The sequence below is a fragment of the Rhincodon typus genome, chromosome 26, assembly GCF_021869965.1.
Source record: "Rhincodon typus isolate 14 chromosome 26, sRhiTyp1.1, whole genome shotgun sequence".
In the NCBI taxonomy this organism is placed as follows: Eukaryota; Metazoa; Chordata; class Chondrichthyes; order Orectolobiformes; family Rhincodontidae; genus Rhincodon; species Rhincodon typus.
The window spans coordinates 7,458,763-7,477,267 of record NC_063357.1 but is presented as its reverse complement, the minus strand read 5'-3'; the positions used below and the strand labels follow the sequence as shown (position 1 = coordinate 7,477,267).

At 44.6% G+C, this 18,505-nt stretch overlaps 2 protein-coding genes across 10 annotated transcripts in view; both read right to left on the bottom strand.

Annotated features, from left to right (window-relative positions):
• ulk2 (unc-51 like autophagy activating kinase 2) overlaps positions 1-2,922 on the bottom strand; it is a 114,775-nt gene extending 111,853 nt beyond the window's left edge. For 6 of the 7 annotated variants that reach the window (XR_007264824.1, XR_007264823.1, XR_007264825.1 and 3 more), the window contains exon 1: positions 1,761-2,325. Coding sequence is in view for 4 of the 7 variants with exons in the window: in XM_048612492.1 (XP_048468449.1) it covers positions 1,761-1,850 (90 nt within the window). In the remaining 3 variants the exon portion in view is untranslated. Of the gene's footprint in view, positions 1-1,760; positions 2,326-2,630 lie in introns of those variants that run through there. The other variant, XM_048612493.1, reaches the window with a different exon arrangement.
• Positions 2,923-8,084: 5,162 nt separating this feature from the next.
• nle1 (notchless homolog 1 (Drosophila)) overlaps positions 8,085-18,505 on the bottom strand; it is a 31,797-nt gene continuing 21,376 nt past the window's right edge. For 2 of the 3 annotated variants that reach the window (XM_048612726.1, XM_020528677.2), the window contains exons 10-13: positions 18,193-18,395; positions 15,064-15,223; positions 11,829-11,899; positions 8,085-10,265 (exon numbers count right to left, since the gene is read on the bottom strand). In XM_048612726.1, the coding sequence (XP_048468683.1) occupies positions 10,253-10,265; positions 11,829-11,899; positions 15,064-15,223; positions 18,193-18,395 (447 nt within the window). In that variant the 3' untranslated portion in view covers positions 8,085-10,252. The remainder of the gene's footprint in view (positions 10,266-11,828; positions 11,900-15,063; positions 15,224-18,192; positions 18,396-18,505) is intronic. The other variant, XM_048612727.1, reaches the window with a different exon arrangement.

The following is an 18,505-nucleotide window of genomic DNA, read 5'->3' as shown; positions in this document are numbered from 1 at the left end:
AGAGGAGCTTTCCTGCTCCTCTGATGCTGCTTGGCCTGCTGTGTTCATCCAGTTCTACACCTTGTAGTCTCAGATTCTCCAGCATCGGCAGTTCCTACAATCTCTGTAACACATTAGATTTGTGTACCAATACACAAGGAAAGAAAAGTACAGATCCTGCGATCCATGTTCTAGTCAAGCCTAAACAAAAAGAAATTTGAAGATGGAACATCACTCACCATTCTCAAAATGCTTAACACACAAGTTGATAGCAGCATTAATGGTCTTACGTTTAGAAATAGGTATGTGTAGAAACAGACTGCGTAGAAACAAATTAAAAATGGGAACAAAAAAGGGACCTCCAACAACTCAAACAGATAAACCTGGGGTTTGTATGACCAGAAATCACTCATGAAGAGATTGATGGCCCAGAGAATCACAGGGACAGTCTCTGGTCTGCCCTGGATACCTAAATTAGAGCAGTACTGGCAGCGCAATAATTGACTACAGATTCCTTGGGTTCAAAACAATCACAGTGAATTCAAAATTCCAATTCCACCTTTCTCCACAGATGTGGAGTTTCTCCAGCAACTTCTGTTGTTATCCTGACAAAATTGTCAAGGATAAGAATGATTATTTGGTGAGGTATCGGAGGCTACCACTTAAACCACATCCCAGCACCGGAGGTTCTCTTAAGAGAAGTTAAAATGTAATAGAAGTTTTTTTTTAAAATTCATAATAATTTGTATGTAATATCCTCACCAAAATAATCAATGGTAGGTTAAAAAAAACTAGCAAAACTACTGACTGTCAGTCATCACACTAAATTTGGGTTCTAATAATCTCAATAGTACCAAGTATCAGAGACAATGGATAGTTTTTAGCAACTGGTAAGGGATCTCCCATGCCCACATCCCTCAAAGCCAGGACTGTTAGAGACTCATCAATGCAACCCTGATATCTATCCAGCTGGGAACAGGTTTGCACCTCCCTGAGAAATTGGAAAGGAGCAACAAAGTGCAGACTTCAGAGCTCCCATCACATGTCCAAACAGACACCAAGATACTATTCCACATTTATGCTACAGAAAGTCAGTCAGGAAGTAGAGATCAAGTTCAGCAAATGAACATAGAAAACATCTTTCACAGTGACAAAGAAAAGGCTACATGATTTCCACAATCCGTAAAGTACACCATGCCCACCTATAATCCAAACTAATCTATAACCGCCAATGTTAAGGAGGCTTTTCGTTTAACCATGAAACACCTCGTCCATTTTAACAAAGCTGGACACAATCCAGACGAAAAACCAAACGTGCTCTCATGCACTAAAATGAAACGAGTGCCTGGATTTCAGAAGGGGGCGAGGAATGCACTGTCCAGCTCATCTATTGTGCCTAAGATACAATGCACCACTCGAGCGACCGCAACAGATACAGGTTAACAGTTAACAACCCACACAAAAGGGCATGCCAGCAAAAAAAGCAACCAACTGGCAGAGCCGAGTGTGGGTGCACTGGCAGCAATCATGTAACAGGCATGCACATCAAAGCTGCAATCACTAAAGCTGCATTTATGACAACTTAACATCAGAGCCCGTCTAGGATAAGAGTGCCTGAGAAACATTCACGAAAGAGCTCACAAGTTTGCACGCACGTGTGGCAACGCAAACAGGTTTGAAGCCACCCCCAAGTCGTGAGGGAGCGCTTATATAAAATCTGTTGCAGCATTCAGATCACCCACCGCACCCCCCCCCCCCCCGAAGTGCCCACAGCTCATTACCTTCCTGTGACGGCCTTTAAAGACCACAGCAAAGGCTCCGTGTCCTATGAGATCTTTCCTGTTGTACTCGAAATCCCCCACTACCTCCATAACCGGCAAAACTGCGGAAGAGGGGCTAAGAGGAGAGGGAGGACGAGAGGAAAGTGGTGAGTGACGAGGACGGAGATGCCGCTGGCAGGGTTTCTTCCTCCCTCAGAGAGTAACAACCGACTTTCCCAGCGAACGCCAGCAGCTCTGAAGAAGCTGAAGCAGCAGCAGCTCTCCCAGCATAATCCCACTCCGCTGGGGTCTGATTCCTACGCATACTTAGCATTAAATAGAGCATACAGTTATACAAATGTGTATGTGTGTACATATATAAATAAAAGCGGGTGATTATGCAAGCCTTCCCTCAACGGTGGAGCCACCAAAATAGAAACGACACCCTTTCGCCACCCGCTCCCTGTGGTGTTGCTAGGGTGTTTTTATTGTTCCTCCTGTCATGGCAGCAGGGTTTGATTTTTTAAAACACACAACAGCCCATCCTCCCCTTCACTTCGCCAAGCACTTCCCGCCGCCGCTGACGACGACCCGGACTAAAGGGAGCGAGCCGCCGCAACGCGCCTTATATAGAGCCGCAGCACAACCCACCCGACCCCAATACTGTCTCCCTCCGCCCTGCGCAAACAGTGCGCTCCTTCCCCCGCCATTCTCTCCCCTCCCACCCCACTGCACCGAAGGGGGAATACGTGCGGACCCCCAAGGCGCGACTCGCCCCTGACGTGGAGCGAGGACAGGGTTTTGTTTTCCGCGGTTAAGGTCTCTCCCCCTCCCCCACCAACGGCTTTTTATTCCCCACCCCCACCTCTTTCCCTCCGCCGGCCTCCTCACCGGCCGTTCGCGTATCCCTCCGCCCGGTTTGTTTACATGGGCGCGCTCCGCCCCGCGCTCCTCCGCCGCCTGCGAAATAGTTCCCCACCCCCGCTCTTGTTGTTCTGGATCCCAGAAGGAAACAAGTCAAATGGGTCTCACTATCCCTTTTTCACTTCAGGCCTGGAGAGGCCTACTCCGCTCAGACAGCAGTTGCATCCTGAGGGGCGTCTGCAGCAATAAGAGCAAATGTGTGTCTGCCTGTCTGTGTGTATGTGGAATAAAAACATTGAACGTGCAATAGTTTGTTTTTGCAGAAAGAGATGGACCCTGACTGTGACGTACCCCCCACTCGTGCGTCATTTCCGTCCCTTATGTAAGGAGTTTGATTGACAACTGTTAAAGGGACCTCCACCCCACTAATGGGGACAATGGGCTGGCTGAAGGGAAGGGCTCAATAGCCTTATCCTCCTGCTTGCTCAATGCTCCTTAGCAACACAACATTGAGAACTGAGAGCAAGGGTGTGCCACTCAGCCCCTCCAGCCTGCTCCTCGCCACTTAATACGATCATGGCTGACCTCATCTTGGCCTCAACCCTACGTTCCTGCCCGCTCTCCTTAACCCTCTAACCCATTATTATTTAAGAATCTGTTTATCCCCTCCTTAACGTCCCGGCATCCGCCACACTCTGAGGTAGTGGATGCCACAGATTTGTGGCCCTTTGAAAAGTAATTTCTCCCCATCTGTTTTAAATCTGCCAACTCTTATCCTAAAACTATGACCTCTCATTCTAGATTACCCCAAGAGGAAACATCCTTTCATAGCAACATGATTATGGGGAGGACATAGCTAAGTGATATTATCACTGAAGAATTAATGAGACACAGTTCAGACACTATTTCCACTGGTTGAGGTTTCTAGAATTAGGGAGCATAGTCTAACAACAAGGTCCATTGAGGAGAAATGTAAGGAAGCACTTCTACACATAACAGATGGTAGATGTTTGAAACTCTCTTCCACAATCAGCAGTTGATGCTCGCAATTGTTAATTTTAAATCTAAAATAATACCTTTGCTAAAGAAAAATGTTCTAAGGATTCTGGACCAAAGGCAGGTATATCAAGTTAGGCCACAAATCAGCCAGGATCTCATTGAGTGGCAGCATAGGCTAAAGGGGCTGAATGGCCTACTCTTGTTCCTATGTTCTTCATCTAGAGACCCAGATGATGTTCTGGGGATAGTGTTTCAATCCCCCCATAACAGATAGTGGAATTTAAATTCAATAAAAATCCAGAACCACAACTATTCATGTTACACATTAACTATCTTGATGGAGGAACTGAGGGCATTATTGCTAAGTTTGGTGATGACACAAAGATAAATGGAGGAGTAGGTCATGTTAAGGAAGCAGGGAGGCTACATAAGGATGTGGACAGGCTAGGAAAGCGGGCAAGGAAGTGGCAGATGGAATACAAATGTGAAGTTATGCACTTCGGTAGGAAGAATAGAGGCGAGATGATTTTCTAAATGATAAAATGCTTCAGAAATCTGAAGCATAAAGCATCTGATTCAGACCTGCATATTAACCTTAAGAAAATCCTGAACTAAGACTCCCAAGTCTCTTCAGAAGCAGTTAGGAAGGCAAATGCAATGTTAGCATTCATTTCAATAGGGCTTGAAAACAATAAATATCTGCTTAGCTAGTGATGTCTACATCCTGTTAATGAATAAAAAAAAGGGAAATGAACAGCAAAGAGGCCATTGGCCAATCCTATCTTTGCAACCCTCCCGTACCAAAAGACCTACCCTTCCTCGGTCTATTATCCTATTGGTCACAACACCTCCTCCAACAGCTTAATTTATATAACACCAAGGCATAATTATAAATTAGGACCAGAAGTAGGCCATTCAGCCCTTCGAGTCAGCTTCACCACTCAATGAGATCATGGCTAATCTGATAATCCTCCACTCAACTTTGCCGTCCTTTCCCAATAACCCTCAATTCTCAAACTAATTAAAAAATGTCTCCCTCAGCTGTAAATATACTTAACGACCCAGCCTCAACAGCCCTCTGTGGTAAAGAATTCCACAGATTCACAACCCTCAGAGAAGAAATTCCTTCTTGTCTTAAGTGTGCAGTCCCTTATTCTGAGATTGTGCCCTGTGGTCCTAGACTTTCCCACCACATCCATCTGTCAAGTCCTCTACGGTCGCTTTCATTTTTCTAAATTCCTATGAGGACAGGCCCAAACTACTCAACTTCTCCTCATCAGACAGACAGCCTCCATACTCGGTATCAGCCTATGTTAACTCTCTTTTATTTTGATCTCCACAGATGCTACAGCACCTGCTGAGTTTCTCCAGAATTTTCTGTTTTAATTTTCACTGTGGGAATGTATGAGGAAAGACGACCAAAAGATTGGTCAAACAAGGAAGTTTTGTGAAGCATCTTAAAGGAACTAACTGAGGTAGAGAGATGAAGAGGCATCGGGAGAGTATTCCAGAAGCTGGGAGCCCCAGGCATCTGCAGGCAAGGCCTTTGGTAGTGGAGAGATTACAATCCGGAATGTGCAAGAGGCCAGAATGAGAGGATTGTGGATATCTTGGGGGAACATGCACCTCGTCCCTCTTATTCTTTACGACTTTGAAAGAGAATTTAGAGCATGGAAAAGGCTAAAAAAAAAACCCTTGGGTTGTTTTCTCTGGAGCAGCGGAGGCTGAGGGCAGACTTGACAGAAGCCTGTGAAACTATGAGATGCAAAGGTAGGGTTGACAGTCAGAATCTTTTACCCAGAGTTGAAATGTCTGATCCTAGGGGGAATGCATTTAAAAGGTGAGACGAGGAAAGTTCAAGGGAGATGTGAGGGACAAGTTTTTGTTTTAAACACAGGGAGTGACAGGAGTCTGGAACACGCTGTCAGGGGTGATGGTGGAGGCAGATGCGACAGGGGTGTTTAAGGGACTTTTGGATAAGCACGTGAATATGCAAGGAATGGAGGGATATGGAGCAAGGGCAAGCAGGAAGAATTAGTTTAATTTGGCCTCATGTTCAGCACAACCTTAATGGGCCAAAGGGCCTGTTCCTGTGCTGTCCTGTTCTATGACCGTATTCCTTCTAGGCAGGTGCCCCAAGGCTCCGCACAGCCCACGCAGCTGGGAAGAAAATTCAAGGGAACGCTGCCGGAAGGCCATTCTGGACATCGTGTCCTCTCTTGCCCAAAATGATGCATCAAATTTCCAAACTCTTGGGCCCATTTCAGCATTTCAATCCAAGTTTTTAAAATGATACTACAAGCAGTTCCAGACTCCATCTGCTTGGAAGAAACAGCTCAAACTCCCCCCGAATCCTTCAATCCCATTTCTTAAAATGGGAGCCACCAAATTATTAGCTAAATGTGTCCTTCCTACCCACTCTATAAATGCAGCTCATTTTTTTTTTTTTAAAAAAAAGACACCTCAAGGAAATCATTCTCAACCTCATCTGTCCTAAAGAAACAATCCCAGCCTGACTGATCTTTCCTCATTGTGAAAATTCTTCATTCCTGGCATCATTTTCGCAAATCTCTTCTGTGCTTTGTCCACAGCAGTCACATCCTTACTGTAATGTGCTGACCAGAAGCAACGTGGGTTCAAATCTCTAGACCTGAGCGCAAAATTCACTGTTGACATTCCCAGTGACAGTACCTTTCACATCAAACTCAGTTCCCATCTGTCTTTTCATCTTGTGGATGCAAAACATTTCATAGTAGAATCGAAAAGGACAGGGGAGTTATTCCCAGTGTCGCAGTCAACATCCGTTCTTCAAACAACACACAAAAATTTGTGGGTGGCACAGTGGTTAGCACTGCTGCCTCACTGTGCCAATGACCCAGATTCAATTCCACCCTCAGGTGTCTGTGTGGTATTTGCACGTTCTCCTGGGTGTGTGTGGGTTTCCTGCAGGTGCTCCAGTTTCCTCCCACAATCCAAAAATATGCAGGTTAGGTGGATTGGCCATGCTAAATTGCCTTATAGCATGCAGGATGGGTGGACTAGCCATGGGAAATGCAGGGTTACAGGGATGGGGTGGGGGCCTGGGTGGGATACTTTTTGGAAGGTCGGCATGTAGTCAATGGGCCAAATGGCCTGCTTCTACACTGTAGGGATTCTACATTACAGGATCTTGCCTTTTATGGGAAATTGGCTGCTTCACTTTCAACATTACACCTGTGACTACACTTCAAAACTTACTTCATTAGTCGTAAAGCAGTTTGAAACGTCCCGTAGTCATGAAAGGTGTTACAGAAATGCAGTAACTTTATTTAGAATCAATCCCACTCCACCAATAACAAATGAGATTAGAACCGTCCAACTCCACAATCTGAAAGTCCAGAATAATTCTTTGGGCACATTTTGAAAGGAGACATTGTGCTATGGATTTAAGTTACAACACTTTTGCAATTAGCTATTTGGTTTGTTTTATGATCTTGAGACTATGCAACCCGAACATGTCCACCACCTTCACAAGTCTGGAGTGTGATGGAATACTCCCCACTTGCTTAGATGGAGGCTGTTCCAAATACACTCAAGAAGCTCGGCACCATAAAGACTGCTTATCATCCCATCCTCCACCACCGACGTGTAGTGTGTACCATCTACAAGATGCACTGCAACAACGTCGCCAAATCTCCTTCAACAGCTACCACTTAGAAGGGGAGCAGATGCATGGGAACACCGCCACTTGCAAGTTCCCCTCTAGGCCACTCACCATCACCGGTCCTTCAATGTCATTGGGTCAAAATCCTGTAATTCCCCCCTTACAGCATTATATACTATAAGGAGTGCAGCGATTCAACAACGGAGCTCACCATCACCTTATCAAGGGCAATTAGGGGCAAGCAATAAATGCTGGCCTTGTAATGTAGCACCCTATCCTGAGAATGAATGATATTTTTAAAATTTGGTTCCACTGTCTCTCTCCACAGGCCTGTAAATCGTTCCCCCAAGTATTCATTTAATTCCCTTTCTTGAAAATTATTGTTCAATTTGCTTCCACCATCCTTTCAGGCCGTGTATTCCAGATAACAACATTGTTATATCACCAAGCCAATCAAGAGAGATTTTTAAATAAATACAAATTACTGTTTGGAGGCATCTCTTGTCTGAATCATCATATCCAATCTTGATGGTATCCTACATTTAACCCTTGACTCTTCCAACTTTATCAATGAATAGATATGCCCCATAGTAAATAACAAAAACGATTTCATTCAAACAGGACAAGGAACCCACTAGCAATAAAGCAAAATTTGCACAGAATTCTCATTCTGAAGAAGGGTCACTAGACATGAAACATTAACTCTTTCTCTCTCCGGAGATGCGGCCAAACCTGCTGAGTTTCTCCAGCAATTTCCGATTTTGCTACAGAATTTCAGTGTTTTGCTAACAGCAATGCAGGCATTGTATTACAGTTTATAATTCAATCCAACTCAGCAGTTGTTTCAAATAAATTGGTTTATTTTTATGCAAATAAAATCATTTTATAGCTTGCCTTTAAACTGTCCACTGCAAGTCTTCTGAGAATAACAGTTTTTCGTAATATAACAACAGGTCCATTTGAGCTTTGCAGAAGACTAACCACACCATTCTCAATTTACAATGGGATTACAGTAATGTTTTTACAATAAAGGAGAGACAAATCACACAGAGGGTGGAGTAGTTAATTTTTGTCATTATAGGACAAAAGGTCTGCTACCTCCACATGTTCAGGTGGTTTCATTGACTGTGCTGCAATGTTCCCTGCAGTGAAATGAGTCAAATATTAATAAAACCCCAAAACAGAAATTGCTGGAGAAATTCAGCTCTGGAAAAGGGTCACCGGACTTGAAACATTAACTCCGTTTTTCCCTCTCCACTGATGCTGTTGGGTTTCTCCAGCAATTTCTGTTTTTGCTTCAGATTTTCAACTTTCTCTGTTCTTTGTTTTACGTTAATAGAATCCAAGCCACTTTAACACAGTTTCTTGCATTATCACTGGGTCCCCGTCCTTTGAGGCCCTCCCTAACAGCACTATGGTTGTTCCTGTATATCAAGGACTACAGCAGTTCCAAGTGGACAACTTAGCGCTGAGTCCCGGGATGAGGGGGTGCATCAGGGCCCAATAACTAGGATCGGAGACAGCAGGCGGGTCGAGGAGTTGCACTGGGACCGATGATTTTTCTGTCCCTGGCTCTTCTCCAGGGCAATTAGGGATGGGTAATATAGGCTGGCCTGGCCAGCAATGCCCACACCCCATGAACAAATGAAGTAAAGTTAACCAGACAGCAGTAATGGCGAATGTCACAAAGTTGCCTTATTAGTGAGAGAATGGAGGAAAAAGCATGGCAATAAAAGCTGGGCCTTTATCGACAACAGATCCTTGCTAATGTCACGAAACAAACCAAATTTTCTGGTCATTCAGAAATTTAAACGCATGCTTCTTTTCACGGGATATGAGCCCCACCGGCTGGGATGGCATTCGTTGCCCACTCTTTAAATGCCCTTCAGGACGTGGTGATGAGCTTCCTTCTGGAAACACAGTTGTCTATACGACACGAGGAAGGAGACCAATCCTGGGTGTGATTCCACAAGCCTCACTGCTGTCCCCGAGATAATCCGGCTCTGTAATGCCGGTGGGGGTGCTGCGCCTTTCATGGGTACAGATGGGAAACACTGCTCGGAATCCCCTTCATCCTCTGTACCCCAACCCCGAGCGCTGCTACCATCAGGCAAGGCCAAAGCACTTTGACTGCTGAGCTCAAAACTCCCAGAGCGGGTATTCATCTGCACACATCCCAACACCACCTCACCAACCATCGGATCCAGAGAATGGATTAAAGAGGATTCTCCCGAATTCTTCACCAAGTTTGTGAAGCGAATATCTTACATTAAATGGCCCTGCGTTTTGGACGGCCCCACAAGTGGAAACAGCGGTTAGATCGCTTCAGGCAAGCTTTGATTTTCAGAAACTTTTAAAAAGGAGCTACACAAATGCAAGTTGTTGTTGTACACCACAGGGATTTTTGTTTTTTTTTTTTTCTTTCTTTCCCCCCCACCTCAGACACAGAAAGGAAGCTATGAGGGAGATAAGGGATTCCACAGTTATAGATTCTTGCGCATTTGTGGTCAACGTTGATTTAATCACATGGCGAAGCGTGTGTCTTCCCTTTGTTACAGTAACATCTATTAAAATGCTGAAAGGCTGATAAATCACCATCCTGCTGGCGACGCTTTTCGCTTTGGCCCGTCATGTGTCCACGCAAAGGCATCCAGCTGATTTTCACAATGAGATAACAGGGCTCCCACACGGCAGGATTATACATTATACACCACACACCACATACAACGCCATTGATCCAGGGTGTCCTTTGGGAGGAGGACAGGGAGGGAAGGCATACAGAAAACTGTGGAATTGTGACTCTCAAAAAAACCGATAAAACCTGGAGTCCAAAACAATCAAAAAAAGACTTTGGTTAATTCAGTCATCGCAAATCAGTGACCTCCAATCCTTGGCTGAACGACACTCGTTTTCTGTGGCGAAGGAAGTTTCACTGGAAATGGTTTGCGTCAGTGAAATCCAGAGGAGAAACAAATGAAAGAGGACCTCTTCAAAATATTCCATGCCATCACCACCTCCAGCTGTAAAACAAGACAAAGAGATGCTCAATGCAAGACCTCTCTTTCCTTTATGGTACGATATATATTGAGAGACAAAGGAGACGTGAGGGACAATTTACACAGTGTGTGGTCAGAGTCTGGAATGCACTGCCAGGGGTGGAGCTGAAGGCAGATACTTTAGGGGCGTTTAAGGGGCTTTTAGATGAGCACATGAATATGCAAGGAATGGAGGGATATGGACCAAGAGCAGGCAGAAGGGATTAATTTCATTTGGTGTCATGTTCGGCACAACATTGTAGGCCGAAGGGCCTGTTCCTGGGTCTAGACCATTTCAATACTATCCAGGGCTTGGCTTTCCTGGTGCCTCAGGACGTTACCCAACTAAAGGGCAAAGGTGGATGAACTGCACCCTAAATGTTATCTGCAAGTGCAAACCTAAAAGCAGCTGTAGATATGTACCTCCAACAATATTAAAGAAACTCCACACCATCCAGAACATGGCAAGCTGCTTGATTGGCATCCAGCCACCACTTTCAACATTCACACTCTCTATGAATTGTGGCCGAGTAGCAGTGTGGGCCATCAAAAAAATGCTCTGCGGCAACTCACCAAGGCTCCTTCGACAACACCTTCCAAAGCCATGACCTCTACCAACTAGAAGGGCAACAGATGCACGAAAACATCACAACGTGAAGCTGCCTTCCAACTCACACATCATCAGGACTTGGAAATGCATCACTGCTCCTTCACTGTCACCATATTAAAATACTGGAATTCCCTTCCTACAGCACAGTGGGTGTACGCATTCTCCAATGAATGCAGATGTTCAAGGAGGCAGCTCGACACCACCTTCAATGAAATAGTCAAAGAAATAATAGCTACTGATGTCCCCCAAACTACTTAATATTAATCAGTACTAGGGAACACAGACTATTCTGCGATAGTGCGCACTGGAGATCCAAGACATTACAAAGAGTTCCCAGTTCTATCTCTTGTACCAAACTCTAATCCAACGCTAATCTCTCAACTGTGAGCACTACAAATATTTTACTGAAATATAAATGGAAAATGCTTTGTTGCAGAAATTGAAAACTTTTTTACTTGAAGGAAAGTGGTACGGTGTGGTGTTAACTCATTGGTTATACAAGATATGTAACTTTCTGTCAAAGCTGGATTTGATGCAAGATATGGTAGCCCGAGGTGTCTTTTAGTTTAAAATTGCAAAGCTGCAGCATTTTGATTGGTTGTGAGTGGCAATTTTGTCCAAGAACTGAGAGGGAGAGGGAGAGGGAGAGGGAGACACAGAATGTTAGGCCTGCAGAACAGAATTTGAAGCTATCTGACCAGTTTCCAGGATTTTCTGTTTTTTACTTTTAATATTACTGAGAAATAAAACAAACATTCGGCTTCTTTAGTTATCGCTGAGGATAAGGAGATTTTGCAAAAGGTATCAAGAAGCATCAGTTCATTTGCAAAGTTAAATAAAGTAATTTTGGAGAAAGTTTAGCTGAGGCTCCTGCACCTCCACCTTTCTCAATCCCACAAGCATCTAACTGACCAATCACATCTCCTTTTCCTACTTACATTCTCAGCACTTTGTCTTTTCCTCCACTCGCAACTCTTTGCCCATCAGGACTCCAATCGACAGCGTAGACCTGGAAGTATGGAGCAGAAACATATTGTGAAACACATTTATCACTCAAACCCATAGCTATCAAGCCATCAGCCAAATGGCTGCATTTGGTCTGGCTTCAGTATGCACCAGACTGGCAATGAATGGACAGAAGGAATTCCTGGAAATACATCTGTAATATTTTTCAGATACAGCCAATGGCGAACTGATAGAGATTACGTTTAAAAAGAACCCTTGGAAAACTACATATGATCCAATTCACTCAAGTACCAGAAAGCTCAGCTGTCATTCAAAGGCTAAACAGTTTCTGATTGAACAGTCAATGATCCTTCTCTGTAAGAATGACGGCGTAGTGATCATTTCTGAGCTGACTGTGTCAGTCATTTCTTAAAAGCCTCAGGTCAAAGCGCCTTAAACGATTTCACTGGAGGATAAAAGGAGGAGACTGTCGTCAAAAGGACTCACCAGGACATGTTTAAAAGTCACGTGATCGCTTCAAAAGAAGTAACAGCTTGCATTTATGCTTTTTTCATTATCTGCCTATAGAATGTGAGAGCTACGGGCCATGTGCAGGATGACATTAGAAAGGGCATTTGGGTTGGCATGGACAAGATAGACCAAATGGCCCCCTTGTGTGCTGTATCATTTCTATAGTTTGCTGGCTGGGCCCGTATTTATTGCCCATTCTTAAACACTCTGGAGGAGCCGGTGCTGAGCTGCCTACTTGAACTGTTGCAGTCTAGGGAATTGGGAGCAGGAAAGCTCTGTCTGAGGCAGCTTTCTCAGGATTTTCATTCAGCGACCTTGAAGCAAAGGCGATATATTTCCAAGTCATGACGGCATGCGGCTTGGAGAGGAACTTGCAGACGTTCTGTTCCAGCAGGTATCTGCTGCCTTGTTCCTTCATGTTTCCAGAGGTGAGTGGCTTCGAGGGCGCTGATGAAGTAAATGGTAAACACCACCGTCACTGTGGCTCAGGGGTGGACAGAGCGAATGTGGATGTGGATGAGGTGCCAAATCAAGTCTTTAGCATTGAAAGGTGCAGGACCAATCACTGAACAAAATCTGAAGCCGAGCCACGTCAGTAGTTATCAGAACAAATGATCCAAAACATGGCTTATAATGAGCACCTCAAAGATAGTGAAAGATGGAGTAACGGCATTGTTTCTGGTGATAGCACAGGTATAATTGGAGATGTGTACAGAGCCAGAATGGGACAGTGTTCAATAAGAGACTTATACTCAAAGTGGCTGAGTGAATATTTGAGGAAAATTGCATATTTGCGATAGGGCTAGCAGGATAGGTACAACAGCGAGTAGTGAATTGGATACTAGGATGAGACAAAGTAATATACAGACGGTTCTGCTATAATGCGTGTTCCAGCAATGCAAATTGGCCATAATGTGACCAATGAATAGGCAAACTTTTGTTGGCTATAACACAATTCCATCGATATGTGCCTTGAAACGTTACCTTAAGTCTACTCTAGGTTAAGCAAAAGAGGTTGGATGACGGGGCAAATTTTTTCCGACCTTATTGCTGATATTTTGGAGGATGTTTTTAGAAAGTGTTGCAGGAAAAAAATTTGGATTTCAAGATTCTCCTCATCCTGGATAATGCGCCAAGCCATCCTCCCACCATTGGTGAGCTTTCTGCAAACATGACAGTACTATTTCTACACCAAAACACAACCTCTCTCCTTCAACCCTTGGACCATGGTGCAATAGCAGCTTTTAAAGCTTATTATTTAAGGTGCACATTTAAGAGGCTGATTGCAGCCACTGAGGGGGATAAGGACAGTGTTCTTCAATTCTGGAAGAGCTTTAACATCAAGAATGCAATTGACATTATCGTGGAGGCCTCGGATAAGGTCAGTAAGGATTGCTGGCATGCAGTTTGGTGGAAACTTCTCCCAGATTTTAAGATTTTAAAGGCTTTCATCTGTCAGAGGAGCTCCCAAGAATCAAAGAACATTGTATTGATCTTGCAAAGCAAGCTGGATTTGAAGGAAGTGCAGAGTGCAGATAATGAAGAGCTGCTTGAGTCCCACTGTGAAGAACTCTACAGCTGAACCACAGCCATCCACTTGTGGATTAACTATTTTTTGCCCTAACTCTGCAACCACAACTACACCTGAAGGTGACGATGATGATGACGATGATGATGATGATGATGACCCTCAGCCCCTGCATTAACAACAGAGCAACCTCAAAACCTCCTCCCCCATCAAGTCATCTTGACATTGTTTCAAGGTAAGGTGTTAATTTACTTTTATTTCGTTATTAGATATAAATTAAACATTTATTCAAACTGTGCTATCCTTCGTGTTAGGCTTTTGGTTGATTTTGAGTGACTTTTTTTGGCGGTCTGCCCCAACCCCACTTTTCCCATAGGCCCCATTATTTCTATAGTGCGATTTTCTATAACGTGATGTTGCACAGGAATGCAACTACCGCGTTGTAGCAGAACCGACACCAGGTAACATATGCCTCGTTAACGTGAATTGGCTGTAAATGCGACTGATGAATAGTGGACGCTGTTTGGATAACGCAAGCTTTCTGCTGTATAGATATAGTGATTTTCTGTAGCGATTACCCTATAACACAATTTTCTATAGCGTGAGGTCACACAAGAATACAACTATCGTGTTATAGGAGAAATACCTGTAGGTGAATGCTCATGTGTAACATGAACATAGAGTAAAGCACAGTGTAGAACCTATGTTTTAGGCTAATACTGATACCTGCCTAATTAGACACTTCTCCTTAGAATCATAGAATCCCTACAGTGTGGAAACAGGCCCTTCGGCCCAACAAGTCCACACCGACTCTCAGGGCACCCACCCAAACCCATCCCCCTATAACCCACCGATGTACAAATCCCTGAACACTATGGGCAATTTAGCATGGCCAATCCACCTAGCCTGCACATCTTTGGACTGTGGGAGGAAACCGGAGCTCCTGGTCTCTGGTCAGTGGGTATCTATATGCACATGTACTTTTAGAAGCTGCTGGCTCCTAATCCTGGGCTCTTCTGCTCCTTTGGTACTGTGACAGTCTATTTCCATCTGTGCAGGTTGCTGAAGCCAGCCCTCGTGTACCCTCTAGGATCTCTCTCTTTATACACTCCTCCCTGCCATCTCATGCCTGCTTCTTTCCATCTTGCTCAGGGAAGAGGAGATATTACCTCATCAGCATGGCCAGGAAGGTCCACAGACAACTTGTGCGTTTTCACATCCCACACCTTCAATGTGCTGTCACTACTGCCACTTGCCAGTAATCGGCTGTCTGCTGACCATGCAACCTGATACACTGCTGACACGTGACCCCTGAGCGATGCCAGATATCTAGAAACAAACAGAAAGACTTGGATCACTCGGTTTAAAAGAGGAAAACTGTACATCCGGATAACTGATTTATCACCCCACTGCGATCCGGGTCAACACCAATCGAAACTGGCCTTTAAATCACACCTTCGATGTCAGCAAACTTTCCAAGACATTTCACAAGTGTGATTATCCAATAAAATTCACCGTTGAGTCACAGAGTGGGATATTAGGAGGGGCAGTCAAAAGTTTGGTCAAAGAGACAGATTTAAGCGACATATTGAAAGAGAAGAGAAAGAGTGGGAGAGATTTGGAAAGGGAGTTTTGAAGCTCAAGAGATTTGGAGCCACTCCACGTTTGAACCTTTCGACAAAGGGGAAAAAAAACCTTAATCTTCCAACAGTTCTTTTACAATCACTTTGAACCAACAACATTGGTATTTTGTACCATAGCAGCACCGCTCTGTGGGGCCGGTTGTTGCTATAACGTGAAGCCAGGGCTGACTATGGCGCAAAAGATGAACATCAAGAGTGCAGAGGAGGCCAACATGACAGAAGCACAGAAACACCAAAGAGTTGTTAAGCTAACCACGGGGCAGAACTCTCTCGGGGAAGGGAGTTCTGCCCCTCGACCTCAGTAATCCAGCACCTCTGCCCACAATGAATTGTCCCCCTCCCAGTCACTCTCACCAACACTTATCTGGGTAAGTCTGTGTTGAGAGAAGAGCAGTCTCAGACTTACAGACAGTGAATATGAACTGAGAAAAGCAAAGGTCAATTTGCCCTGTACACAATGGAAGAGGATCATACTTATTCATCAGGATTTGAAACAAGAAGAGGTGGTGACATTATGGTATAGTAATTGACTAGTCTAATCCTCCAGGAAACTCAAGCTCAAACCCCACCATGGCATCTTATATAAAATTTAGTTAGTAAAACCTGGAATATAAAATAGTCCCAGTATTGGGCACTATGATAACTATCATCAATTGTCCTGAAAACCCATCTGGTTCCTTGAGGAAAGGAAACCTGCTCTCCTTACCTAGCCTGACCTACACGTGACTCCAGACTGTTTACCACCTTCTGACATGGCCGAGCAAGCTGCTCAGTCAAAGGGCAATTAGAGACGGGCAATAAATGCTGGCCTTGAAAATAACATCCACGTCCCACACGAGAATAAAACAAAAATGCAGTACTAACCCAACTCATCCAATTCAACCTTGACCTATTGCTTCTTTGCAAGTCATTTGGTCAGGATTTCCTATAACGTACAGAAATGACCATTTATAGCACCTTTCACATCTTCAGGATGTCTCAAAGCCCTTTACAATGAGCTAAAATGGAAGTGTAGTCACTGTTGTAATACAGGAAGTCAGTCTTCAAACAGCAAGCTTCCACAAACAGCAGCAATATAATAATGACCTTATACGATTAGGTGGATTGGCCATGCTAAATTGCCCACAGTCTCCAGGGATGTAAAGGCTAGGTGGGTTAGCCATGGGAAATGCAGGGTTATAGGGATAGGGTAAAGGGGTGAGTTTCGGTGGAATGATCTTCGGAGGGTCAGTGTAGACTCAGTGGGCCGAATGGCCCGCTTCCACACCATAGGGATTCTACGATTCCAACGATAGAGTGACGCTGGTTCAGGACCTGCAAACGTCTACCTGAAATGTTACATCTTGTTCTGCAAATACTCATGGAATTAGTGACATGTTTCCAACATTTTCCTGTCTTATATTTGGCAATTGCAGCTTTGTTTCTCTATTCCTGCACTATAGTCCACATTGTAAAGGTGAGGTAGTTTTAATCTGAGTATTTGGAGATCTGCTCTGCCCCCTCAGCCTAAGAGATGAGGCACGATGTGGTCTTCGCTGAACAGAAAAGCCTGGCCACATGTGAACCAGTTGCTCCCAATTTCACTTCTGAAGGTTAGCACACAGCAACACAGTGTGCCACCCTTGTAACAACCTCCAGCACAGCAGGCACTGCTAAGTAGGTGGGGATTTCTCATTTCCAATTCCAAATGGTGTATAAAATATCAGCTCAGGTTCAGTGGGTCTCACTGGCCTCAGAGCCAGAACGTTGTGGGTTTAAGCCCAGCTCCACAGCTTCGAGCTCCGACAGGCTGGCATTCCAGTGCACTGCTGAAGGAGGCGCTGCCTTTCGAATGAGCGTTAAACGGAGGCCATGACTGGAACATCTCCGCTGGACGTACAAGACCCCAGGGTCTATTTTGAAAATGAGCAGCATAAATTGTGCCCAGCGTCCTCGACAATATTCATCCCTCGATCAACTTGACAGAAGCAGATTATCTAGTGACAATCACACTGCTGCTTGCTGTGCTCTAATTGTCTGTTGCATCTATAGAGGTAAACAGCACAGAAACAGAACTTTTGGTCCAACTCGTCCATGCCAACCAGCTGTCCTATATAATGCTAATCCCATTTGCCCGCATTTGGCACATATCCCTCTAAACCCTTCCCATTCATATATACCCATCTAGATGCCTATTAAATGTTGCAATTGTACCAGCCTCCACCACTTCCTCTGGCAGCTCATTCTATGCATGTACCCCTTTGCGTGCAAAAGCTGCCCCTTAGATCCCTTTTAAATCTTTCCCCTCTCAGTTTAAACCTCTACCCTCTAGTTTGGGACTCTCTCACCCCAGGGAAAAGACCTTGCCCTATTTACCCAATGCACGCCCCTCATGATCTTATAAACCTCTAAGTTCACCCCTCAGCGTCCAACGCTCCAGGGAAAATAGCCCCAGCCTATTCAACCTCTCTCTTTAGCTCAAACCCTCTAATGCTGGCAACATTCTCGTAAATCTTTTCTGAACCCTTTCTAGTTTCACAAATCCTTCCTATTCCTACATTACGTCTTTGAAAAGTGCTACATCGGCTCTGAAACACTTTGTGGCAATCTGAGGTTGTGAAATGCACGAGGGGAAAGCACGTCCTTTGTTTAACAACAGCATCTTAGGGATCTTACTTGCCAGTCCTGCCATCCCACAGCTTCACTGATTTGTCGAATGATGCACTGGCAATAAGGCGAGTGTCAGGGGAGAAACAGACTTCATTTATCAGAGCCTGGTGGCCCGTCAGTCGTGCCAAGGGTTTCTTAGCCTCTGCAGGAGTCCACAGAAAAAGTGTGAAGTCGTCCGACCCCGAAACCAGTCTCTCCTGCTCCCGACCCTTAAGGGGGAAATGAAAAGAAGAGGACGTCAAGACCAGTTTGTCAACAGGGCCATTAATAACAGAGTCTACTCCAACACATTCTCACTATGGCTTTAGCCTTTGTGTCT